Source organism: Gymnogyps californianus, chromosome 6 (genome assembly GCF_018139145.2).
Source record: "Gymnogyps californianus isolate 813 chromosome 6, ASM1813914v2, whole genome shotgun sequence".
Classification (NCBI taxonomy): Eukaryota; Metazoa; Chordata; class Aves; order Accipitriformes; family Cathartidae; genus Gymnogyps; species Gymnogyps californianus.
The window spans coordinates 18,143,446-18,170,080 of NC_059476.1; the positions used below are offsets into that span (position 1 = coordinate 18,143,446).

The 26,635-nt window shown below is 36.5% G+C and overlaps 1 protein-coding gene across 1 annotated transcript; it reads left to right on the forward strand.

The window, feature by feature from the left end:
* The first annotated feature begins 479 nt into the window (after positions 1-479).
* Positions 480-25,574, forward strand: LOC127018071 (uncharacterized). The gene is made up of 12 exons (XM_050899420.1): positions 480-673; positions 881-957; positions 11,391-11,466; positions 15,156-15,287; positions 16,152-16,275; positions 18,662-18,722; positions 18,826-18,872; positions 19,324-19,399; positions 20,350-20,451; positions 20,988-21,911; positions 22,743-22,853; positions 24,889-25,574. Exons 2-12 carry the CDS (start codon positions 929-931, stop codon positions 25,199-25,201), a joined length of 1,995 nt encoding a protein of 664 aa, XP_050755377.1. The 5' UTR covers positions 480-673; positions 881-928; the 3' UTR covers positions 25,202-25,574.
* Positions 25,575-26,635: the final 1,061 nt, after the last annotated feature.

Here is a 26,635-nt window from a genome sequence, read left to right on the forward strand (position 1 = left end):
CCTCGCCGGCGCTCGGGCCTTTCCCTGTTAGCGACTCCTGCTGCAGCCCGCGCCCTTCTCCGCACAGCCCACCCCCTCTCCGACAACCGACTGCCCGGCCCCCCGCAGTCGGGCCGCGACCTCCCCCCCCCACCCCGCCCCGGTTTCTTTTTCCCTCCCCCGAGCTCAGCCGCCTCCCGCTAAGAGAGCGCCCCGAGCTGGCCTCGGAGGCGGTCCTGCCTGGGGCTCCGTGCGTTCGCGGGGACATGGGCTTTGAGGAGGGAGCCTCACGCCAGCCTCAAGCGTCTTTGGAGCGGCGGACATGGGCCCTCCGCGGAGGGGGGGAGCTCCCCTCGCCCCTCTCCTCCCTGCCCTCGTCCCACTGAGATCGGCGGGCGCTGACGGTGCCCAGGATCTAGCGGGATCGGACCCGTCTAGGTTAGAGTGGGGCAGGTGATGGTCCTTCCCTTGCTGAGGTGCCGGCCTCGCCTCTTGCAGCTGCCTGGAGTTTCTTCTCGTTGAGACAGGAGTTCTGGCTGTGGGAGCACGAGGGCAGAACAGACTGCTCCAAAACACAGCAGAGGGACGGAAGGGACTGCCAGGAAGATCTTCATTCCTGCAGTGCTGCTGCTAGAGTTAGAGAGAAACCTGCTGCCTCTCCTCTCTGTTTCTTTTGGTCTCCTGGAGAGGAGAGGTGAGTTGTTGTCTTTCCCTCTTGTCGTACTGTAGCGCTGGAGAAAATAGGCTAGCTTGCAAGCTGCAGAACTTGTTCAGGATGGCTTCAAGCCCCAGCTGACTGCTTGGTTTATTTTACTTGAGAGTCAGCCCTGTGAAAAGGCCCACTGATGGAGAAAGAGATCAGCACCGTGTTAACTGCGCGGTTCTCTCTCCTTTGCTGCAGTGCCCACTTTCACCGCTGTCTCCTGCTCTGCCTGCTCCTGCTTTCAGCATGGTAAAGAAGAATACTATCCCCGATGGGTAAGTATCCTTCACACTAAGCAAGAGGCAGGAGCGGGCACAGTCCTGCCCACAGAGAAGGGGCACTGACTGCCCCAGGTGCTTTCTTGCCACAAGCATCTTCACCACCTACAGCCAGGTAAGGTAGGTATCTTCTCCAAGACAGGAACAACCCAGCCCTTCATCCCCCAGGTGAGTATAATGCTCCAGCCTCTCTGTGAACACTTCTCCTTCATCAGCCAAACACAGTCCCTTCTTCCTAACCTTCTTACCCCCAGATGTATACTTACTGGGAACATGGGAGAGTAGTCCGTCCTTCTGACTACTCAGATGTTTGCTACCAGGAGTGGAGGAAGAGCTGATAAGGTGGGAGCAGGTGGTTGCATGCATGTGATCAAGGAATATTTTCATGGATTCAGGTCCAGAAACATCCTGCGTTTTTGTTTTTAGCAAGAGGACAATAAAAATATTTTATCAGCAAAAATAATAATTAAAAAAACCCAAATGCACTATACAGGCTTTCCGACGAGTTGATTGGGAGTGCATATGGGGACCATAGAATGATCTCGTTTATAACAGATACAGTTCCATTCTCCAGCTCTACTGAAAAAAAAAAAAAAAGAGGAAGTCCAAGTTTAGAAGTTTAACCCATGTGTTACTGCTGACATCAGTACAAACTTCTTGGATAGGAGGGTGTGCTGAGATATAAAGGCACACTGTAATGGGACGATAACTTGCAGTTTATACATTATTTGAGGAAAGGTTGACATCCTGGTTTCAGGGGAAGTGTTAAATAAGTTTATTAAGAACATTCTTAGGAGGAGCAATAAAATACAAAAAGCATGATATCCTGCAAAATATGTTGGCCTAAAAGCAATAAATAGAAACAAAAGATGAACAAAACTTTAAAAATAACTTTAAGAAACTTCGAAGTTTTTTCATAGCTGACAAACTCAGGGATTAAAATTAGAATAAGATTTAAGAAAAGCTATTTAAGCATGCCTTTCTCTGAAAGTTTCTATGAAATTTCAGTTAAAAGTTGGACAAACTGGAGCTAAAGTGGGTTAGGTTTGCAAGCAGTGATGCAGAAAGCCTGAAAGAATAACTGTCCTCCTTGTTTTCTCCATACTTTGAAATTATTACTAAAACTTTGAGAACTGGGTTCTCATTTCTCCCTTCTTTTTCCCTCTTGCATTTGAACTCGAGCAGCTTTCAGGCTGCATGCATTTCTTCTCTTAGGTATGGAAGAACCAGTGGACTGTACTTTTGGCTTCTGATTGGAAACTAATACCTGTGTATCTTTCAAGGAGAGAAACATCTACTGTGGAGTAATTGGTTACAAAGTTAGTGTTACCATCTGACAAAGCTCATGATGCTGAACTGCTTTCAGCTCCTCCAGATACTTACTTTTTGATATTATTAATGAATCAGGCTAGACATCTACAGTATTGGGTTTTTGGCAGTAAAGGAGTTTAAGGAATTGTCAGTCTCCCAATCCCATGCAGCAGTATATTGATGTCATCCTTGTGCTAGCACAGCATGTTGTAGTTCTTCACTGTGAATTAGTTTAGTACACCAGGAAAAAATAGCAGTGAACCCTGGAAGAGGACTTAAGGAAAACTAATTTTAACCTAGGTGATCCTGCATGTGCAATTTACTGGCCCCAGAAATAACTGTTGGCAGAAATGAGATTGTGGTACACTATAGCATAAGGACCAGTCCAGACGGTAGCGTGCTGTGGAAGTACAACCTCAATCATATCACAGTATTGTAATAGCAATAAATCTAACAGTAACTGTTTTGTTTTTAATGATATTGCAAGAGAAACACTGTAGTAGATAAACAAAAGAAAGTCACACTACATATAGACATTTTTTAAAATTGTCTTTCTGTTACTGCCTCAATTCGGTATACAGTTCTTAACAGTTTTAATCCAAATTCCATTATGCTAATTAAAGCAATACAATAAATTTGAGGTTTCAGTTAAGTTGTAAGTAGCTAGGAATAATGCGACTAAACAAGAAATGGTGAATTTTTTTTAACTGGTCAGCTAATTACTATCACCTTTTACAATACTGTGCCTGCAGCATAATTAAAGTTGCCTTTATGTAAGGGTTGTGCTATAGCACTGCACAACCTTGCTAGATATCAGCACTTTGAGTGTGCTCACACCTAAAGTAATATTAAAGTGGTATTAATTGCCAGCGTTGCCACTGGATCTGCACTGCCGGTCTTGTACCTTGTTCTTCTTGGCCCGCTCTTGTTCTTGTGTCCCTGTCACTCAGCCCTAGCCCAGAATGTTTGATCTGATGCTATTTGCACCGTCTTTGCTCCATCGGTGAGAGGAGGAGGTAGAAGTAAGACTTCCTGTATTTCTTTATAGCGAAAAGCGTTTCTCGCTTTTCCCAGAAGGGGAAAGGAGCTAAGCAGAGCTAAGGTGCACAGTGTCCATTGCAGTCTCAATCCTAGAAAGTAGTGCTGGACAAGTAATTTTGTAATGAAGTGAGACATGAGTATAAGAGAGGGATTCAAGTGGCCCCTTGCACTGCCGTTTCCACCACGGAGTCAAGTTCTGGTTCTTCACAGTATCTGCAATGGTATTGTCCTTCAGTAGTTGTATACTATGATGTTTTAGTGGAGAACCAGCCAGTAAAAGGAGTTCAAGTTACATAACAAACAGCCATAAAATACTACGATGTTTTTACAGATTTATACGTGTTTGTGCTTCAGCATCCAAAATCCTACTGTGGGTATAATGTCATAAACTCAGATTCAGTTCTGAAAAGCATCTGCAGAAATGTCGCCTTCTTGCATGTTTCCCTTAAATGATATAAAAAAATAACAGGAGTGGGATGTTATTATAAGGACAAAGCTGAATTATTTCTGCCTATGGACCATAAACATACTTGTTTAACTGAATTGTTCCTGTGTAGGCTTAAAAGCATCAGCATTTTCATTTAGACAGGAATGTTAAAGACTATGGCATAACTGATTGTGCGTGTTCAAGAGGGGATGGGAGAGAAGGGTTACCGTAAGGTGAGAGTTTATTTGTAAAGTAAAAGTGCTTCATACCATCAGGCATAGAACGTTTGCATTTAAAAATGTGGGATGGAGAGAAATTACTTATAATACCTGAGTAATGATAACATTGCTATAAGAGTTGAAGGCCCTTATCTTGTGTTACAGTACACCACAACAAGTACAAAGTTATGCAATTACTTATTGACATGGTAAGGAAGCTTTTCTCCCATGCTTTACATCCATGCTATTTTTTTACAAGCTATGAATTATTTGTATCCCACTTACAGGGGTTGAATAAAAGCAAAGTGAGAAATCTATGTAGTAACAAATGATTAAGAGTTATATTCCGTCCCTTCCACTTTTGACCTGTTCAGTATGTGTTCTGTGTTGACAGCGTGTCATGGTCTTTGTACGGCTATCTTTTCTTCAACAGAATAGTGTTGAATCTGGTGTCTATAGAGGTATGGAAGCCACTTGGGAAATAGAGCTGTGTGTATATCATGCAGTATCAGTAGCCAAAGAAAGAAGAGGTTCCGAGTAGTATTTTCTAAATGATCTTGCTGCAGGTGACAGTATTTCAGAGTTGAGTTTCTCTACAGTTACAATAATTATCATTTTTGAGCATTTTAGAATTCACTTTCCCAGAAGTTCTAAACTTATCACTGCTTCATAATCATAGATGCTCTTGAGGGGCTCCAGGATTGTAGAAACCCTTGAATTGTTAAGCATAGCTTCAGATACTGCTCTCTGAACTTACTTCTCCACCCACTGTAGCTTTTGAGTAATATATACTTATTTACACTGTTTTACGAACACTAATTTTTAACTATTAGATGAAAATCATTCTGAATTGATGCCTTGAGTTCAGTACTAGTTTCTCTTACTCTGGAATACTGGAACACGTTATTGCTGAACTGAATATAATACACTTGGAAATGTAGGATGAGAGCGCTTCCTTTTATACTTAAGGTTTTTTCCTGTCAAAAATACCATAATTACTCTGTAGAGGTATTACCGTATAAGGATTTTATTCATTTTTTTAGCATATATTAATGTAAACATCAGTTTCGTAGGTGATGTAAAGTGGGTTTAGGCTTCAGAAAGACCAACAACTTCTGTTAGCCATAAAGAACTTGTAGGGTATCTGTTGACAGTTTGCTGTGCTCTATATTTTTATATAACTCTGTCACTGAGATCTGACAAACTAAAGAGATGAAACTTTCAAATTATTTCCAATTCAGTGGTTCCATCGTATTGTACCTATGAATTATTTAGTAGCTTTCTTGTCTAGCTTGCCATTAAAAATGTATGTAATATCTTTATGTGTAACAAACTATTTTTCCTTAAAAAAAATCACAGAAGAAAATAAATAGTAAGGCATCCATCTGTTTAAGTGATTGAGTATGAATTACATACAGCTGCATATTTTATCTGCTTCAGTTAAAACTTTTAGTGGAGCCAGGTGTGGAACACACAGTTTTGTCATATTTTAGTTTAACATTTCTGTTAAGGGGATATAGTAGCTATAATTTCCAGTATAATTTTCTAAGTTTTAGAACTGATGCATAGTAAGATTTACTTTAACAACTACAAATTATGCTCATATCGAATGAATAAACTTTTCTTAACTAGATTTCAAAATTGTGTTGAATAATTACAGATACTACTGATATTTACAATCTGTGCTGTGTTTTGCAGTTCATTGATACGTAGTTTTGTATGTTTAAAAACTTACATAAAAATCTTTGCTATCACATTTATTTTTTGGTTTTTAATAGCAAGATTTGTGCAAAATATAGCTATTATAACGTTCTTTGCTTGGATTATTATCTTGGTGTTCAACATATCTTTGAGCTTAACTAAAGAGGCTGCAGAATGAATACTAAATTTTGCCTTATTCAAATTTACTGTAAGCTTGTCTTTATCATGGGCATTTCTATAATGTCTTCTGTTATCCCACTTGAAGCTGGAGGCTGCTATGCAGGCCCTGTTGATGATCCTCAGTTGACTGGTCTTGGAGCTGATTGTTTTTCTAAGTTTTTGTTGCTGTTTGGTTTTTTCTTTTGTCCTCAAACAGAGGCCATTTCACTGGTTGCTGCTGTTACAAAGCATATTGCCGCTAGATTCTTGGGTTAATCTAGATTGCATATCTTGTAAACTTTTACTAGGATGCATGAAGCTAGTTTCTTTTCTCTTGTTTTACTAAATATCTCTGAAATTTTTAAAGAAAAACAATAAAACATGCTTGCTTTTCATTTAAATTAAAATGGGTAAGCAGAGTAATATATTTTCATGTAAACAAGACTTAAAAACCTCTAACAGATTAGCTAACTAGAGTCTGTAGTATCAGTAATAATTGTATTTATTTATTTAACTGGAAGCCATTCAAGCATCACAGAAATTTCAAAAGGAAAGGAGAATGATTTTTTAGTTTAACACTTCTTAACCAAGAAGTGATTCTTCTGTTTAGAACAGCAGGCAAAATTCTGCTTGTGTTTTAAGATAATTGATGGTAGTTGGGGAGTGATGAAGACAAAACATGATAGGGAAGTGGGAACTGCAAAAGCTAAATAGTTAAATAATTGGTTAATTTATATGTTTTGTTGACTTTCAGGTCTTGATCTGCCTGTAGTCCATGGATTGTTTACCTGTTTGAAAACTTAGAAAAATAAAGCTGTAGTTGAAAATGTATCATGTGTGCGCAATATGTCACTTTTTATTTAAGTGCTGTTCTCTCAATTACTTTTCTATTTGAACATGCAAATTCTGGGTTTTTTGTGGCTTTGGATAGTTTAGTGTTCAGAAAAATTTTAATTACCATATTGGGCCCATAAAAGCCTATCATAGCTATTTTGATGCAAACTTAAGAGTTTGATTTGCAGTTCTTTTTACACACTTCTTGAGATTCTGAAGGAGGTTTGTTTTGTGAAAGGACCAGAAATATCACAGATTTTAAGATGATAGTTTACTTTAATGTATGCTGACCTAGATTGTCTGCAATTTGACAACCATTGTGGGTTTTGTACAGAAGTTCTCAAACTTCAGTTTCTTCCTGGATATGTCTTTTTCTGACTATTATTTGCGTTGAGAAGCTGCAGTGTTCCTCTGAATTTACATGATTCCATTTTAGATTCATATCACAACATCTTTCTAATGTGAATGCCATCGGTTCTATGGCCAAAGCTATTACCTCTGTGATGCAAATGCCTAGATTTATTTCTAGGCATAGGAATAAATTTCATGTGTGTGTCTCAGTAATATACCACTGCCTCTTTCAGGAAACTCTTCCTGCTGTCTTTTCAGCTACTTCATGTCCAGCTTGTTTTTCACTCAAGCCTCTATTATCTTTTAGTCATTGGTACAGGAATGATGATGGTGCCAAGTCTTGTGATAACACGTTTGACTCCTGGCTTTCTTCCTTCCGCTTACATTCAAGCAGGACACAAATCGTGTCACAATTCTCATTCATACTTGTTAAAATGCTTATTTATGTCTTTGCTCCTGTAACTCCTGTTTATGTGACCACCTGCAGCTCACTTGTCTTTGGTCATTTCTGCCTTTATCTAGACTTCTGTAACAGTTTTACTTTCTTTAGTCTCTGTCACCTATAATTCCCAACCATATTCCTTTGTTGACAACAAAACAAATCTGAATTTATTTCCTTAGACAACCTTTGCTTAATTTCAGTCTTCTGTTTTTAATTTGAGATAATTTTTAGTTCTGCAGCAGTATGCTGAAATTCCTTTTTAAATATCACTTTAAAGATAACGTGGAATGCATACCCTTTATATTTTTTGATGAAGAGTGCCTTCTGCTCATTTTCTACCATAGAGCTGTCAGCAGCTTTTGAGTTTCTTGCTGATTTTGCAGATTTTTTTCTGGGAGGATTTAAATGGCTTTAAATACAGGAGAATAAAAACCCAAGTTTATTAAGGTCTGACAACAAACTGTGTAATCCTAGTGCATTGTTCTATCAATCCCTTAATCTGAAAAAAGTCAGAATTTTTACAAAGCCTTTTTTACATTGCTAATTAAAGAAAATAAGATTTTTAAGCATTTTTTTGATCATTTCTTATTGGCTCCTAATTGCTCGTATTTATGATAATCATGGTAGATTTCCACTCGTAGCTTTCCAAGAGAAAGCAGGTTAAAAAAGATCTGAATTTCTAATTTATGGCAGCTTTTAAATTGTCTTACTACGTAAGGTAATTGGTCTTTTGTGATTGGGATTTTTTACTTCTGCCTTCCTTCAAAATGTTTCTAAACATGTATATGTGAATATGGCTGGCTGGCAGATTAAATCCTACTTTTGTAAAGCATTTTGTACATTTTACTGGTAGAGGTAACACCAAAGAGTAATGCAACGAAGTTGAAGAAAAAATACTGTATTCTTGTTTTTTTATCTCTATGACAGCATTTGCTGCACTAGTTGCTATATCTGTAGGTACAGCCCATTTTCTAATTCTATTTGGAAGTTTAAGAGCAAAAGCAGGAAGATTATTTCCTTGTTTTAAATAAAGACATGTAATTTCCATAGTTATTAAAATTAGCAAGAGGCAGGAGCTGGTATTAAACCTGACTGTCATTAATTTTAACAGTAGTTCAGATTAAATATACATCTAAATAAGGTTCACAGCATTTAGTACCTTTCTAAGATGAAGTGAATGAGATAAAATTAAACTATGCACAGGGCGGATTTCACAGTTTTTCTGTAGATTTTGTTTAATATTTTTTTAACTGAGCACTTCTTGCAACTAAGATATTTCATTATGTTGTGGTTTTTGTTAGCTTCAGTAATATCTTCTGTCCATTTACACTGTTTGTGATCTTAATTGATTCATATACAATTTATCTATCTAAAACTAGAATAAATGGAACATAGTCTCAGATTTTTGTTTTCATATTTTGCAACTAGTGTACAACTACCAGACTCCAAAGTTTACAAGCTTGAAAGTTCACTTAGGAAGACTTCTCAAGTTAGAACACTTTTCCTCTATAATACACAATATGTGATTTTTTGAGTAATGGTTTTCAAACTACAGTGATTGAGAATGTGCTCTTTTTTTTTTCCCTGTATGCAACTATCCTAAACTAAGGGAATATATGAAGTAGGAGACTGTTTTTGTTCCCTCGTTGCAATTATGAGGTACAAAGTTCCTGCAATAATTTAGAATTTAGTAAAAGGTTTTACTGCAAACACCTCTCAGTGATTTAATCTAGCTTGCTCTTACACCTTCTGACCTTGTATCTGTTTTCTACGTGACAGCTGTTTGCAACAGCCTTCCTAATGATGAGTTGTTATTACTTCTTTGTTATTTCATTTGTTACCCATTAAACTAAGCATCTGTATGTCTACATTGTGAGCCTCAATCTGTTCTTTAGCTCGTGATGAAGATGAAAAGATAAGTTAGTGCTGAAGACATTGATGTAGTAGATTGTTACATGATTTGTTAGTATCAGTTATGTTTCCAGTCACCATGCTATAAGTGTTTCCTTTGTTACTTCCAAGCATCTATGAATGGTAATGTTATTATTTATATACTATGACAAGTATAATTATGGATATTTCATTGAGAGTTTTGCCAGCCAACATCTAGTTTTTGTTATGGTCCCATATGGGATTGTGAACAAAGCAAAATACTCAGTGGTTAGAATATTTTAAAATAGAGTATTCAGTTTATTTCGTAAATGATGTGGTTTTATGGAAATCAGAAAGGAATCTAGAAGCTGTTGGATGCTCCCTTTAAAGGGAGAGATTAATTTAAACATTAATTCAGAAAATTGTAAGTGAATGGGCACCAGTGCTAAAGAATCTTATGAAAATGTTTTGTATTTTAATAGTTGAGGTACTAGCCGAAAATGCAAAAAGGCTATGTAGATTTTAAGTCATCCGGCTGCATCTTCTGTGGTCATAGAGATAATTTGTCCTCACATGAGGAGAAGAAATGAAAGTCCTAAATTTAGTAAGTTACTTCTTTGAAGGTAAAATTGATCGGCTGATTAACTTGTTTTCCTCTTCAGATAAAGCTTTTCATACTTTTTAAAAAACCTGAAATCTCTGAAATGTGATACATCAAGAGTTTTTTCAGTACCATGTAGAATTTGTGAATACCAGTTCTTTGTGGTTTTGGAATTACTAGTATTTTGAGTGTTGTAACAAATCTTCATATTAGTAGGTGATTTTTGCTAAGTTTTGGTGTGATGGAGTATTCTCTGTATTTTTCAAAGTACCATGAGAAAGCGCAGTCAAGAGTGTTTCTTTGAAAAAGAAGCATATTGCAAAGTAAACACATTTGCAAAAGTTAGAAGCTTTGTATTTTTAATGAAAGTAAACTACATCTCATTGTCAATTAAATGATTGATGTGAGCATATGATAACTTTTTAAAGGTGTTTGATTCAGCCAAGTTGAAAAATTTCCACCAACTATAATATAACAATAGTTTTTTACCTGTTGAACCTTACCCATCTGCTTAGCTTTATATTGGTGCTACTTGTTTGTAAATGCTGTCCTACCATTTTGAGGGGAGGAATTTTTTGGAAGTTGAAGAAGGAAGGAAAAAGACTGTTTCCAAATGTCCTGATGATACCTTGAAACCACTTCATGGAATAATTGCAGATTTGGGGACATAATTCTACTGTATGATAACAGCAATCGTGCTCATTATCTCTAAGAAGTATTTTCTTCGTGGTGGTGCTCTATGGAGAATAAAGATTCACTTTAGACTTGCAGACAATAAAAATGTCTTTATTTAAGCTGTGTAGTGTGCTAAATAAGCTTCTGCCCGGATCAGTGATGTAGCAATATTCTGTTCATATTCTTCCAGCATCTTTTAGGCAACTCCCTGTTTCTTTTATCCCAAAATAATGCTGATCTATTAGTTTTATTCAAATACATAATAACAAATTTTTATAGTTATTCTAAAAAGATCTTAGTTTCTTGGTGAAACAGGCAGGTTACTAATGGAAGATGGATTTTAAAAAAGATTTTACTTACAATATCAGGATTTAATTGGTCATTTTTTCAAACTCCTGCACATCGGTTATGATTGCTTGCTTATGTGGTCAAGGAATTTTAGGAACTATTGGATCCTGCTGTTTGGAAATCAAAATCGTAATAGATTATGCTAGTAGCTGCATGGCCCATTATAGGAAAACAAGGTAACTATCTGCTTGGAGAAGTTTGAAATAACTGTTATATTCAAACTATGTGAAATATGGCACCAGATTTGCCTGATATTTGTAAGATACTTCACATAGTTTGAAATAACTGTTATAATTTTAAAGGAGCATAATTTTTATATGCTTTGTTTTACCAAAGTTTTAATCCTTAGAGGAAGTATCTTTTTTGTTTGTTTCACATGAAGCTGCAGGTGTCTTCTGTTGAATCATGTCATTTGAAAATATTTTAAAATAAATATTTGTTTCATTACAGATGGCGGAGTTTGACACCAGTTGGACAGCCTATACCAGGAACTAGATTTATTGCATTCAAAGTACCTTTAAAAGGGGTATGTATAAAATGTAACTGCAGATTGGCTCTATTAGATACAGTGCAAAAGTAATGAAGAATAGCATGAATATTCATGCAAACTTCAGGAAAGTTTTATGAAAAAATAATTTATTCAGATTTAGCCCTTCCAGTCATCTACTAGTGGATTTTTTACATAATATTCTATATTTTTTCTCTTTCTTTTAAAATTTGTATTTGGTGTTACTCTTTTTATATATCTTTTAAAAATCATAAAATCTCTAATCAGCACAATTCATTTGATCACTATTAAGTGGCCTAAATTCATTATCTTATTTAACATCTTTTCATGACTGTTGTAAGAAAATCCTATTGAAGAGGTTATGATATGAATAACAATCTAGGCAATGTAAGCCAAAATATAATTTTACGGAAATCAAGCACTCATTAAAGGATACCAGCCACTGCAGTACTTATAAAATTATAGATTCAGATTACCAGTTTCATAAGCAAAAAACTTCAGTGATCTGGAGGAATGCAGTATATTTAAAAAAGAAGCCTTCATAGATTTCTTTTATTAATGTGTTAGTACTTCCTTTAGATTCTTACTAACATGGAGTGCCATCTTAATCTATTAAATACAGTGAGTCAGATCTTTTAATTCTTTGTGACAATACAAAATGTGGAGGCTGTCTTTTTTAGACTCTTCAGTTCTTTGGTGGATTGAGGCATAGGGCAAATTTGGACGGATTAGGGCAAATAGGGCAAATTTGCCCTTCTGTATAAATTAACACAAATGCTGTATAAACTAACTCTTACAAGTCCTTGCTTCAGATACACAGGAAATAAAAGTTTCTAAGCTGTTTTAAAGTTCAGTGGCTAGACAATAACCTTAGCAGTTAAGAGTAAATATTCTGTCTAAGCTGTTGTCTACAGATTGCACTCTAGTATTCACATACAAAAATTTGATTCTTCGGGTACATTAGTGCCCATTACGTTTTCAGTCACCATTCAGTTCACTTTTATCAGCAATGATTGAAGTGCAGTGCTTGCATGGTTTGCTTCCTGCACCTGCTTTTACAGCTTTAGTATGATGGTTTGGTTCCTTTGACACCAAGGATCTCATACTTGACATTGATCATGTTCTACATGGTACTGATGGATTGTACAGTAGTCCTGTGTCTTTCTACCAAGACCGCCAGGGAACAGATCTGGCAGTGAATATAAAATTCAGTAGATTTATAATTAGCTTCCTTGCTATTGGGGTATTTGAGAGAGGATTTTTTACATCATCAGCTCCTGTAGTTCCACTTGATCCAGCACCAAATTTTTGCATAGATGCACTATTCTAGCAGGATTTGTTCAGTGCATATATTTCCAGTTCCCTGTCCCTGTCCCTCCAGATTTCAGAGGAAGATACTTCATTGCTAACTTTACTCTTTCCCTATAGCTCCTGTGATAGTCTGGAAGGAGCTCCACCAGAGATCATAAAAAGGGCAGACATTCTCAGAGAATGTTTATAGCACTATGTCACAAGTAGACACTCTATGTCAGTGTGTTGCTCACTTCCAGTCCTACTGATCTCACTGGGGCATAGATGCCTGTTCTGTGAAGCTGTCTTTGAACTTGGCCAGATATAAAGTCCAAGAAAGCAAAATCTGTAACATTTCTGTCCCTTCAGTTTGTTCAGTCTCAACTATGCAAGATATAGAAGTGACAAGCCTGCCAGAGACTGTGCTTGAAGCTCATGGAGTTTGTGGCAGAATACACATAAAATGCACAACTGGCTAAGCTGTGATGTCTTTGCAAAGATGGTGGAGGTCAGTAAATCTGTCTGGAAATGCTGAAGACCTGATTGGTCATAGTCTGTCAGAAGTCCTATTATTAAATTGGTGGAACAGACCTCTTAAATATGCAGGAGTTTCCTTCTTTGCTACCTAATAGGAAATTGATGATTGGTGATTTCACCCAAAGGGAGAAAACATATTTTCAGTATTTCAAGACTCAAGGGTTGTTGTTTTAGCAGAAGATGTGCTGCTAGTAAAGGCTTTAAGATCATGGGTTTACTTGGAAGGATGTTCTGTCTTTCCTTTCAGATCATCATTGTAATGCTAACAGTAACATTGTAGTATAGTAAGGACTGGGCAAGTTCTTTCCCATGCCATTAGAAGCATTTTAGAATTGGTACAGATTTCTTACATTCTCAAAGCCCAATTAAACACCTAAACTACTGAATACTCAGCAGGAGTTTTTCAGAAAATTCCAAATAGTCTTTCAAAACATAGTCTTTCATAACACATTTAACTGTTTACTCAATCAAGCAATATGTTTAGAGATATCTTATTTTTGTAAATTGTATTCCACCTCAGTTTGTGTGACTTCACATAGTAAAGGGAAAAATTCTTTAACGTTCTACCATAGACCTTTTGCAGATTCACCGTTGTCACCTCAAAGTTAGTAAGTTCAGTTTCAGATTTTGCTAAAAGTCACTGCTGAATAGCGGTGAGATAACTGACTCACGTTCATTTTGTTTGAACCTCAACAACCTCCACTGTTTTTTCAGCAGTGCACCAGTATCTGAAATACATAGGACTGAATACTTCTATATGCTTTCTACCCTACTCTTTTTAGCTCAAGCTTCCTAATCACATACCAGCTTTGATAGGACTGTCCTGCTGTTTATTCTTTAATTTGGTTTTCTGTCTCTGTTTCCAGACTCGAGATAAGTGCTTGCTAGCATCTTAGATTATAATCCATACAGTCAAAAGAAGGAATGGTTAGTTACCCTGTAGCATCTGTGGTTCTAAGAGGTCTGTGGCTGCCTTCCTTTCCATTAGTTCTGAGTCCAGTCTACTTGAATTTCTTGTTGACAAAGGAACTGAGAGGTGGTTGAGGCTGCTGCATCTTTTGCCATTGTCTTTATTGGTTGTGGCTGAGCCTGTGTCAAAAGGCTCTCACAATGGACAAGCGCACTATTCAGGGAAAATCCTGTCTTGCATATATGAGGCATATTCATATCTAAAGTGAAGAACACATTTCAAAAAACACAGCTACAATAGGGCGAGTGAACATTTTCCCCACTGTTTCTGTCAAATGAAATTAATTATTCATTACCCACCAACACACAGCTTGCTTAGTCACCATATTTTAGTCTTATTTAATATTTCCCAGTGCTAAATGACATGCAAGTATACTCTGCCAAGAGATGAAGCAGGGATAAAAATGTCTGCACAACATTTGTGCGGAGAAAGTTAAAACCTTTAGAAGAAATGAACTCTTGTACCACAACTTCTAATGTTTTATGTGAAATACACTGTTAATTTTGTGTTACTGTGCAGGACAAAGTATGTTTGGGGGAAAGTGGATTGTAGTGTTTTGCTTTTTGCTGATGTTTAGTTACTTAAAAATCAGTATATACATGCTGCATTTTGCAGGATTTTTGTGTCCATCAAATTAGTGCTTATTTTAATAATGTTTGTTAACATTGTACAAGTGGAAATTCTCACACATTTTCTTGCATTTTCATCTGAATAGGAATACACAATAAATTCTTGCTTTCTTTTTATTAGGTTCCTTTTATCCGTATAGTACATGGATATGGTTCTGATACTGCAAACATTCCCTTTTGAATACTGATGTTTCCTAGTCCTAATTAAAACAGCTGAATATTACAAATGTCTTGTTATTAGAACTTAAAAGGAAAATCTTTCTTTTCCATTTTCATTGTAGGCAATTAACCAGAGGCTTACCCCAACCCAGAAATTTACACCAAAAGACTTAATTGCTGCAATGAAAGCCCTAAATGTGGAGCTTGGATTAATTATTGATTTAACATATACGACACGATACTATGAAGTTAAGGTAATATAAGCATAATAACAAAATAAAATAGTTACTGCAACATTTGTTTTAAAGTATTTACACGTTTGCTTACCTTGAATTGGAATAGACAAGTGAGCCATCTAGACTTATTTTGTGTCTCCAATAGAAACTAAATGTTTTATCACAGAGGAAATAACTCCTTCTCCCAACTAGTAGCATTTGTGGCTTATTTGTATTATGTTAACTCAGAGTAACGGATAAAGACTTCAGTGCCAGGCACCGCAGAAAAGATGCAGAAGACTTACAGTCTGTGTCCTGAAGACATTCTCATTTATTCCTAAGGTCTTTTTTTACTGATCTTCAGTGGCATCCACTAAGAAAGTGTACATTTTTAAACTACTTTATAAATTTCAGATTTTTTACCAGTATGGTCCAAACAATTGTGATTAATCAGCCTCCTATTGAAAAGGAGAATAAATAGCAGTGTTATAACTGAATGCTAATCTTTGAATGTATATGGGCTGTGTAAGCATTAAGGGGTGAATATGTGAGTATATATATGATTGTGGGTGGGAGGGACAAACATTGCTAATAATTGTAAAATGGGTTAGAATGGAATGACCAGAATCTGCTCTCTTTAGTTAATGTGCTGCCTTATTAGCAGGGATAAGTAAGTCTTCTGTAGAAACTGTTCTTTGTTTGAGATCAGGTCTTTAAAGTGGAAATGTAAATGGTAGTTTCTGAGAGTGTGTCTCTATAGAATTGTGTCAAGATTGTTTCCGGTTTCTATTCAGGATTTGAACTACTGTTTTACATTGGCATTATGTAAGATACTGCTTAAGGTTTGTCATTGATGCAAGACTTCAATAATTTTCACCTTTTTTTTTTTCTTCTTGTTGCTAGGATTTACCTAAAAGTGTGCAGTATAAGAAACTTTATACTGTTGGACTTGAAGTCCCCGATAATGCTACTATCCTACAGTTCAAAAAATGGGTCAGAAAATTCCTATGGGAAAATGCAGGAAATGGTAAATATCAGCATCTTATGCTGTAAAACCAAAAAAATTTTATTTCAGTGCTAATGGTATCATTTATTAATTTCAATAGATATTTATGACATCAGAGATCTCAGACCTTCCATAGCACTTTCTACTTTATTATCATGATAAGATCCATTATGTGAACCACTATATATCTTTTTTGCATTCAAAACATGTCTTTTTCAAAAATAACTAGTAACTTAAATGCCCTTCCTAATAGTATTATATTTGTGTTATGTGTCAAAGTAACTGCAACAAGGCTTTCATCTGTCTGACCCAAATTGTCTACCATCAGCTTAGTGTTGTAGCTGCCAGCCCTTTATGGATGTTCTAAATAGCACAGGGTTTCTCTGATGGCACTAGGCACTGATACGTGTGAGCAACTTAAGACCATTTAGTCTGATGCAGCAGTTTTTTGATTTATGAGTCCATTATTGCCCTCATATCCTAACAATTCTTAAAAATCATATTACAGACCCAGTGTCAATGTTTCCACAGTGTGGCTCTGCTGCTGTTTTAGTGTTTATGCAATAGTACAGTTCTTGCTGAGATAGTATAAGGCACTTTTTGTGGAAATAAATTTGCGTGTATTTTGCCACAGCCTGTTTGCAGCTTTTGCCTTCTCACTTTTTTTGCTAGGGATTCTTTGTAGGCAGATTTTAACTGTTTGTCTACCCAATATTGGAGGACCATTCTTTCAAGCTTTTTCATGCTATTTGCTGTGGTTACTTTGGCATTTTTTGTGAGAAGGTAGAGATATTAACTGCCCAAGTGCATACAGTTTTTGCTGCAGAGCATAACCATGGTTTTGCTGTGGATGGTCAGCTCTGTTTTGTGAAAGAGCTTTGACCTAAATCTCAGGTATGACAGCCTGAATTAGAAGTGCTGGGAAAATTAAAAGGTGTAAGAAGAGTCCTTTGTCCTTGCTCAGGAAGTTAGTGTGTAAGTTCTTCCTTTGCTCTTTTTTGGCTTAGGGAAAGTACTTGGAGAATGTTAGTTTTGTTCTGGTTTTGATCTAGTGATTTTTTGTGTGACAAAGAATAGTCTGTATTTGAATCTAATTATTTCTGATTCTCAGAATTGAGAGAATCAATTCCTAATTTGTTACTGGATGAAGACCTGCAGTTCCAGCTAGTAAGACCATTTTAGCAGGGCTTATGTAACTTCAGAGTTGGGAGAACTTTCATTTTTATGTTAACTTACTCATTGTAACTTGCCCTCTGTTCTAGATTACCCCTACAATTTCTCAAGATTCTTCTTACAAATAATTTTTGAGAAGTTGGGGTTTTTTTAGTGTCTGAATTGTTAGGACACCAACTTACAATAAACTTATATGGCAATGTGACTGTCCTGTGAGAAACAGTTATATTTTATCTCATTAAAAAATTTATCAAAGTCCCATTTCAAAGACCATCTGTCACTACTTTGTCTCTGCCACAACTTTGTTCTTCTGATGATTAAAGTTTCTCTTCTAAAATCTAGACTAAAACTCTCAGTTAATATACATTTATTCTTATGCCAACTTTGCCCTTAAGTATTCTTGTTTTCCATCCCTGTTATTATATTCAGTATCTCAGATTTGCTTTTACAGACTAAATAAGACAAGCTTACTAGGTCCCTTCTCATAAACTTCTTTTGTGACCATCATAGTAGCCCTTTCTATACTTATTTCAATTTGATTTTTTTTTTTTCATTAAATATGGGTAAGTAGAATTGTATGGGATAGTCTGGATGAGGTTTTATCAGTGCCTTGCATGACCATATTAGTGTTTCCCTGTTTCTGTTGGAAATACCTCATTTGAAACACTCTAGCAATAGTTGTTCTGCTTTTTAGCCTTTAGCTGATTAGTATAACCTTTCCAAAAATGACAAGATTTCTTTAGAGATTACTGGTGCTTCTCTTCTCCATGTATTTCATACTCCTAGACACTAGGGGCATTATGTGTATTTTCTTCTTTTTGTGAGTTTTATGAGAGTCTGTAAGTTAAGTTCCTCAATTTTATATTTGCTTGTTTAGATTTACTTTCAAAACCATATTTTATTCTTTTCTCCTGTTACTGCAGTTCTGGCTGAGGCCAGCCACTTTACCTGTCATCACTCCTCTTTTTTTTTTTCCTACGTTCTGCAGAGTTAATCTCAGTCTTCACAGGTTTGGAAGTAGTGAGCTAACTGCTGCTAGAGATCCAGCATGAAAAGGACAAAGTCTGGATGTGTCTATTCTTTTACAGGCGTGACAGTATAATTTTGTAAATAGCAAGCATTATTTATCATTACTTTGCTAGAAACGTACAGCTTTTTTTTCTTTTGTCTTGCGCTAATTTTTTAGTAATTTCACTTTCTGAACTATTAAAGACTGTGTTTTCCTTTTTGATAGAGAAACTCATTGGCGTTCACTGTACTAATGGAATTAATAGAACTGGCTACCTTATATGTAGGTAAGGGTTGTATAAAAACAGAAATCATTGTTCACAAAAGATAGTGTCCTTATATTAATCTGTAATCACTTTGGGACAATAATATAATCATATTTTTCTTCAGATATCTTATAGATGTTGAAGGCTGGGATCCAGAGGCAGCAATCCAAGGTATTTATACAGTTTGAACTAAGGCACAGTTTGGGTTGTAATTCACAATTACTACGATTGTATTCACAAATACTACAATTCCATTTTAGTACCTTTAGAGTTATTTCATGTGGTGGCTTCCATAGACGATTTTATCTGACTGTTGATTCTATTCCAGGCAAGACTTGAGCATTAGCAAATTGACAGCATAGTAGGAGTATGTTTCAGATGATTAAAATATCTTTTTTTCCTTTTGCTTTGAAGGGTTTTCAGTCATAGGTTGCTACCACTAGTAGTTTCAGTTGGTTAAAAAAAAAAAAAATGCTGCAATGATGCCAGCTTGCTGAAGTATTTAATATCAAGTTAGAATTGTTTCAAATTCAGCATCTCATGGTGAACAGAAACTTGCCTTTCACATTTTTGTGGATCAGTTTGAGTTCATTTCATTAGACTTGTATCTTTTTTTCTTTAGCTTTTGGTGAGGCTAGAGGTCATCGCATGGATGGTCTTGTGTATCTCACAGATCTCAGAACACAACCAATGAGAAGGTAAACAAAAGCTTTTAGTTGTATGCTTAAGATTTTCCAGTATGTCTGCTGGTATTTTTAAAAGTTCACTTCCAGTCGTAAGCCAAAATGAACCCCCTCTTAAACCTTTAATGCAACTACACATATATTGTAAGACTTCTGATATGAGTAACATGAAGTGCAGTATACTTCATTCATCTTTTGAATTTATATGGTTCAAAAGATTTTTTTTAACCTGACAACTACTATCGAACATTGGTGTGGTTTTATCATACTGTGACAAGTGTATTGAGTCTGTATTCTCTCATTATAACCCGAAAGGAGCCGCTGCAAAGATATCTTTATAAGCTCTATGATCTGCCTGCTGCTGTTGGCATGGTAGAACCAGATATTTAAAAAAAAAAAAAAGTAGAACAGTTTTAGGAATAAAAGAGTGTGGGAAAGTGGAAGATTGTTCTCAACTCCTCTGTTCATAGTAGTTGTATCCCTGGTATGTAAGAATTTTATGCTTCTCATATTCACCTAAGAATAGCTAACCTTTACATTTTCCTAAGTTATTTGTGCCAATGATACCTTGTAGCAGTAAATTGATTTTAAAATTAATACCTGACTGATTTGCGTCTTTTTAATTTAATTCCCTTTGTTTTACTGCTATCATTGTTTTATAGTCTGTGCATGATTAAGTTAGTCCCATGTCAGATTTTTGAATAGGTATGGTGCTTGTCTCACATCCTTTAGGATGGTGCTCCAAGCCTATGAAGTTTAGGTATTCTCTTTGCTTTCCCTGCAGCCCTTCCCCAAATAAATTTACAAGATTAAAATTTGCTAAGTTATGAATGTCTGTAAATTTAACTTAACATACAAAAATTTCTATCATTCTGAACTGACGAATTTTATGTGGGTTTTTTCTTCTCTTTCAATAGTATGCTTTAAACAAGGAAGCTTATGTGGGATGTTTTTATTCTTCTTAGTAACCTTGGAATGGATGTATGGGATTCAGATGAAGATATTATTCCCCCACCACATGCAATGGAAGGACCTGTAGAGCGGTTCCCAAATGAAGATTTTCAGGGGTAATAGGCTGAAACATGGAATTAAAAGCCAAAAAAACCACACAGGGGGAAGATAATTGTTTCTTACTGAAAATACTATAGATACTCTAATTTAAAAGAGATTTTATGAATATAGCCTACTCATGCAAAATACATTTACAGAATTTGGCGAAACAGTGAAAAGATAAGGGAAAGAAAGGGAATGTGTGGTATTAGAAGTCCGTAAGTAATTAGTTCACTTGGAAAAATTTAGAATTTTACTTTGCCTGTCCTTCTTTATTATTCTGAGGTAATCTGCAATTATTTTTAATTAATTTGGAATCACTGGTTTTGCCTGTTTAACAAGCACTAGAGAATTACAATTGAATGTTTGTCGCAGCTTCTACTATGACATTGAAAGTTTTATAATCTTACTTACAGTTTGGATTCTTAGTAGCTTTGATACCTATATATTTGCAATGTCTTTCATATCAATTCTTGGTTAAAAAAACTTGTTTTCATTGACGTGTAGCACTTACAAGTATGATGTTCTGTTTAAGACAAAAACTTCTTTACAGGTCTGGGAAAAGATTAAGAATTTATGATGACCACTCTCACAATGATTTGCAAGGACAGATACAGTTGAGAGATTTTGATTTCATTAATAAGGGATCTGGACAAAGACGAAGACCATTTCATGACCATCAGACTCAGGATGATTTAAGAGCACCGATGCAGATGAGAAATTTGGACTACAATAGGGGACCAGGACAGAGGCGAAGACCCTTTCCTGATCACCAGTTTTATGATGATTATCAAGAAGACATGCAGCTGAAGGACCTAGACTTCAGTAACAAGGGACCTGGACAAAGGTTGAGACCTTTTCATGGACACCACTTTCATGATGATTTACAGGCAGAGAGACAATCGAGGGACATTGAATTTAACAGAGGCCATGGACAAAGGCAGAGATCTTTTCCTGACCATCCATCTCATAATGATTTGCAGGAAGACAGGCAGTCAAAGGATTTTGATTTTGGTAGCAGGGGCCGTGGCCAGAGACAAAGACTGTTCCATGACCACCAATCTCGTGATGAATTTCAGACTCAGATGCAGTTGAAAGAGTTAGATTGTGTCAACAAAGGTCCTGGCCAAAGACTAAGATCTTTCCATGACTGTCAGTCACATGATGACTTACAGCCACAGATGCAATTGGGAGATTTTGAATTTGTTAATAGGGGTCGTGGGCAGAGGTTGAGACCTTTCAATGATCACCAGCCTCACAATGACTTACAGACAGAGATGCAACTAAAAGATTATGTTAATAAAGGTCCTGGACAAAGGCACAGACCTTTTCATGACCATCAGCCTTATGATGACTTACAGGAAGAGACTCAGTTAAAAGATTTTGATTATGTTAATAAAGGGCATGGACAAAGGCCAAGACCTTTTCACGATCATCCAGGTCACGATGACTTGCCACATGAATGGTGTTCAGACAGGTAAAGCATCCTTGAGCTGTAAGACCAGAATTAGAGAATAAAAGTGTAAACCTCAGCACTTTTAAATTAAATTTCAAATTAATTATTTTTTAAAATAAATTAATTTGAAATCAATTAATCATCCTTTTAAAATCATATATAAATGATCAGTTAATTTACTCTTTTTATTTTGACTTATGGAAGGGTTTGATGTAAGCTGGAGTGTTGCAGCTTTGAAAGCCAATGTTTCCTAAATTAGAAGGTTGTGCTTCTTTAAAGCTTATGTGTTTCCTTTACCTTTTTAGAGTCACCTTGAAACAAAACTCTTTGTCCCACTTTTTTTCGTATAGAAACTTACATTTAAAAAGCAGTCCTCAAAACAGAAGAGGATATGAACCTTTATTTATGCCCTCAGCCAGAGATAAAAGCAGTAATGCTACAAGGAAGTTTGCCTTGCATCTGTTTATTCCATGAGTTAATAATTTGTTAGAAATCCCTTTGCTTCTGAACTTGCGTCATATTCTCCCAAATACATGTATCACTTATTACTAAACCTATTCGATTCTGACATAATATTTCAAAATATTTTTAATATTTCGGAATGTATTTCAAATATTTGTTGGGCTAGTAAAGTTTGATTTAATTTCTTCCATAGTACAGTTGAAACAGAGGATATCATTACAATGAAGCCTACAATTTTGAGGCTACAATTAAGATAGTTTTTATTAAAATTTTAAGTAAATTTTAATTAAAAGTAAAAAGATTTTTATTTCATTTGATAAACACGTATTTTTCAAAAGCTTACAACCGTTGGTACCCTTCTTAACATGCGATTCTTTTGGTTATTTGCAGAAGTCAATCTTTTTCTTCCCATGAAAATGTACCAGAACCTCATTTCTCCTCATCTCCTTCACTTCACAGAGATTATGGGTCTGATAATGATGACTTTAACAGAAGTTATAGGTAAATACCAGATTTCATACGTTGTTTTCTGACTTACCTTTATACTGTTACTGCCCCAGTTTCCTAGCTAAAAAATACAAATTAACCACACAGTGTAAAAATTGATGTTAGTATTTTTGCTTAAATGCAGTTTAAACCATTGAATCTGAACACTGAGCAAATAATGTGACTAATTTGTGGTCCATCTATATTGAGTTTGTGATCATGAAATGGTTTGAGAATCCCTGACGTAAGTCACTGACATGACAAGCACAGTTCAAGCTAACGTACTACAAAATATGAAGAGCTATTGTCAGTAAGCAAAAAAGCAAAATACAGATGCTATGTATAACTCTTAACTGCTGTCTACAACAAGCTAATGAGTTTTACTGGGAGGGATGGTCAGACACTGAAACAGGTTGCCCACAGCAGCTGTGAAATGCCCATCCTTTCTGATACTCAGAACTCAGCTGGACATGGCCCCTGCACCAGCTCATCTAATTAGGGCCACCTGCTCCAGTCTAAATTAATCTATGGTTCAGTGAGGGAGGAGATTTTAACATTACAAAGATTGTTCTGAATTGGCTTTATACACCACTTATTTTACAAAGTAAGGAAGGTAGTTGAAAGTAATGAGAATCCAAAACAAAAAGTATATATATCGTATATGCATTTTTAGATCCTTCCATATGTATTTTTGTGTTGGGTTTGTGTGGCGGGGTTTTGGTAGCAGGGGAGGGGCTACAGGGGTGTCTCCCATGAGAAGCTTCTAGAAGCTTCCCCGGCTCCAAGTCGGACCCGCCTCTGGCCAAGGCCAAGCCAATCAGCAACAGCGGTAGCGCCTCTGCGACAGCATATTTAAGAAGGGGGAAAAAAAGACTGCTGAAAAAGCTGCAGCGGAGAGGGGAGTGGGATGTGAGAGAAACAACTCTGCAGAGACTGAGGTCAGTGAAGGAGAGGGAGGAGGTGCGCTGGAGCAGAGATTCCCCTGCAGCCCGTGGAGGACCCCACGCTGGAGCAGGTGGCTGGGCCTGGAGAAGGCTGTGACTCTGTGGGAAAGCCCACGCTGGAGCAGTTCGTGGAGGACTGCAGCCCGTGGAAAGGACTTGGGTTGGAGAAGCTCATGGAGGGCTGACCCCCATGAGAGGAACCCCATGCTGGAGCAGGGGAAGAGTGTGAGGAGTCCTCCCCCCGAGGAGGAAGAAGCAGCAGAAACAACGTGTGATGAACTGACCACAGCCCCCATTCCCCGTCCCCCTGCGCCGCTGGGGGAGAGGAGGTAGAGGAATCAGGAGCAAAGCTGAGCCTGGGAAGAAGGGAGGGGTGGGGGGAAGGTATGTTTTTAAGTTATGGTTCTATTTCTCATTATCCTACTCTGATTCGATTGGTAACAAATTAAATTGATTTCTTTTTCCCCAAGTTGAGTCTGTTTTGCCTGTGACCATAATTGGCGAGTGATCCCTCCCTCTCCTTGTCTCAACTCACGAGCCTTTCGTTATATTTTCTCCTCCACCATCCCACCGGGGGGAGGAGTGAGCGAGCGACTGCCTGGTGCTTTGTTGCTGGCTGGGCCTAAACCACGACAATTTTGTAGGAGAGTGATTCTTCTATTGCAGAAGAATTAATAATTAAAACATTTGGAGGTATAAATCCAAAACATATTATTGCCTGTTGAGACTATGTACTAGAGAGCTACTATTACATATTATTCACAAAAATGAAAACATGGGCTTAGGAACAAAAATGGCCCCTAGGTAAAGAAACCCTCAGTAAACAGGAAATTTTAATTAGAAAAAGCACTTGAAACAAAACATCTTCTAGTAGAATTACTTACTATAAAGAGCTGTAATTTTAATCACTAGAATTGAAAAATTAATATAAACAAGTTTGCAACATCCAATAGAGAGGATTTTAACTTTAGGGGGTAAAAACAAGAATGACGGTTTGAATTGTTCTTTCAAGTTTACACAAGTTTAATTTCTAATGGTGGCCACCAACAATAAATCAACTGTTTTATCTCTAAGGATTTCACTGTTCATATTTGTTCTTCTTACAGTAATCGACCAAATTGTCCTGAAGACAATAGGAGAATGCATCCGTCAGATGAATTTAATAGAGGAAAAAACAGATTTGCACCATATTCTTCACGAACAATGCATCCATCTTCATCTGTACACCAAGAAGATAGTTCAATAGACTACGAAAGAAAACCTTTTCAAGGTGAAACTACCAGAGAGATGGAACAAAGCAAAAGATTACCAGTTGTAACAGTTGATTATAATTATGGTCTGCCATTAGATTATGGACCTGAAGAGGAAGAGAGAACACATTATGATTTACCTGCAAGAGACCGCTATAACTGGAACTGAATAAAAAGGACAATGTTTGCTCAGCTTAGACTTACTTTTACCCATTTTACTTTGTACATGGACCAATTTTTTTTTTTTTAAAACAAATTATGAAAATGCAAATTTCAGTAGTAGAGAACTGGTCTGTATTTAAGATTAGCTTCTACTGATGTTTGGTTCTTTAAATTTATTAGGGTGTATTTGTTAAGTGTAGTTGGAGACAAGGCCTCAGTACACATGGAATTAAAGTAGTCCTTCCTTTTAGTGAAATTGGAACCCTGTACCTTAAAACAAACAACTTTCTGAGTGATTGTAGTTGTGTCTTTTGTTTTACATTTCTTTAAAATGTATGTAACTTCCGGATGCAAAAGTCATAATAAAATACTGCACTATCAGGTAGACTAGCATTGAGACTATAGAAAAAATACTATGAAATGAATGAAGCAAATTTATGTCTGCTTCATCCTTTAATTTGAAAATAGCAGTTTGAATTATCGCTAATAATCTCTGTAGCATTGCAGTTTAATTCCAGATTTTCTGTACCATCAACTGAACTGACCTAGTTGCACTCTTTTTTCATAGCAGAATTTTTCCCAGGTTGCTAACAACGTGGAAGCAAATGGAGTTGGAATACTCCAAATGTCAAACGTGCTTTTCAGTAATCTGAATATCCCATCCTGATTGTATATTTTTTCCTGATCCCATAGGTTATGTATGTTTCAGAATAGCCCAGTGCAGGTAAATGTCACAATTTTCTCAGCAACACATCCAAATGAGGTAGCTCACGTATCATCAGCTTACCTGTCTCAACTGGCCAAGATCACCGGTGCCTATATACTTACACCTCCTTGTTTGTCAGTCATATCTGTCTTACTCTCCAGTTCTATTTTTTACTAGTTTCTTTTTACAGCACAGCAGAGTAATGTAATCAGAACAGAAGAATAACCTCTTCAGGTAAGTTACTTTTAAGAGTCACGTATTGAACAGTCTGCTCTGAACTGCCACTTCAGTGGGTCTCAAGAAGGTAGTGCAACAAACGGTAACTAAATTCATGCCAGCAGCTCCTTCTGTGGATAAAGAAATCTTAGTTCATAGGATGGAAAACAGTATTCATGTAATACTTAGGTAAATTTTTAAAAATTACATTTTTCATTATTATTACATTTTAATTAATATTTTTAAAGGCATCACAGTAAATCAGGATAAAACTAGACCATGATATTAAAATAAACAATTAAAATGAATGCTAGATAATTAAGTCATGCAGTTAAGAAACTGCCTCAAAAGCAGCATAGCTGTAAAGCATAAAGCAAGAGTATGTTAGGTATACACTAGAAAACTGGGAGGGGGGGAAGTGTTCATAGCCAGAACCCAAAGAGCTTTTTTGCCTTCTAGCAGCAGCATAAAACCCAGATTTCTGAATCCATGGTTCTATGACTACTAAATAAGGACTAG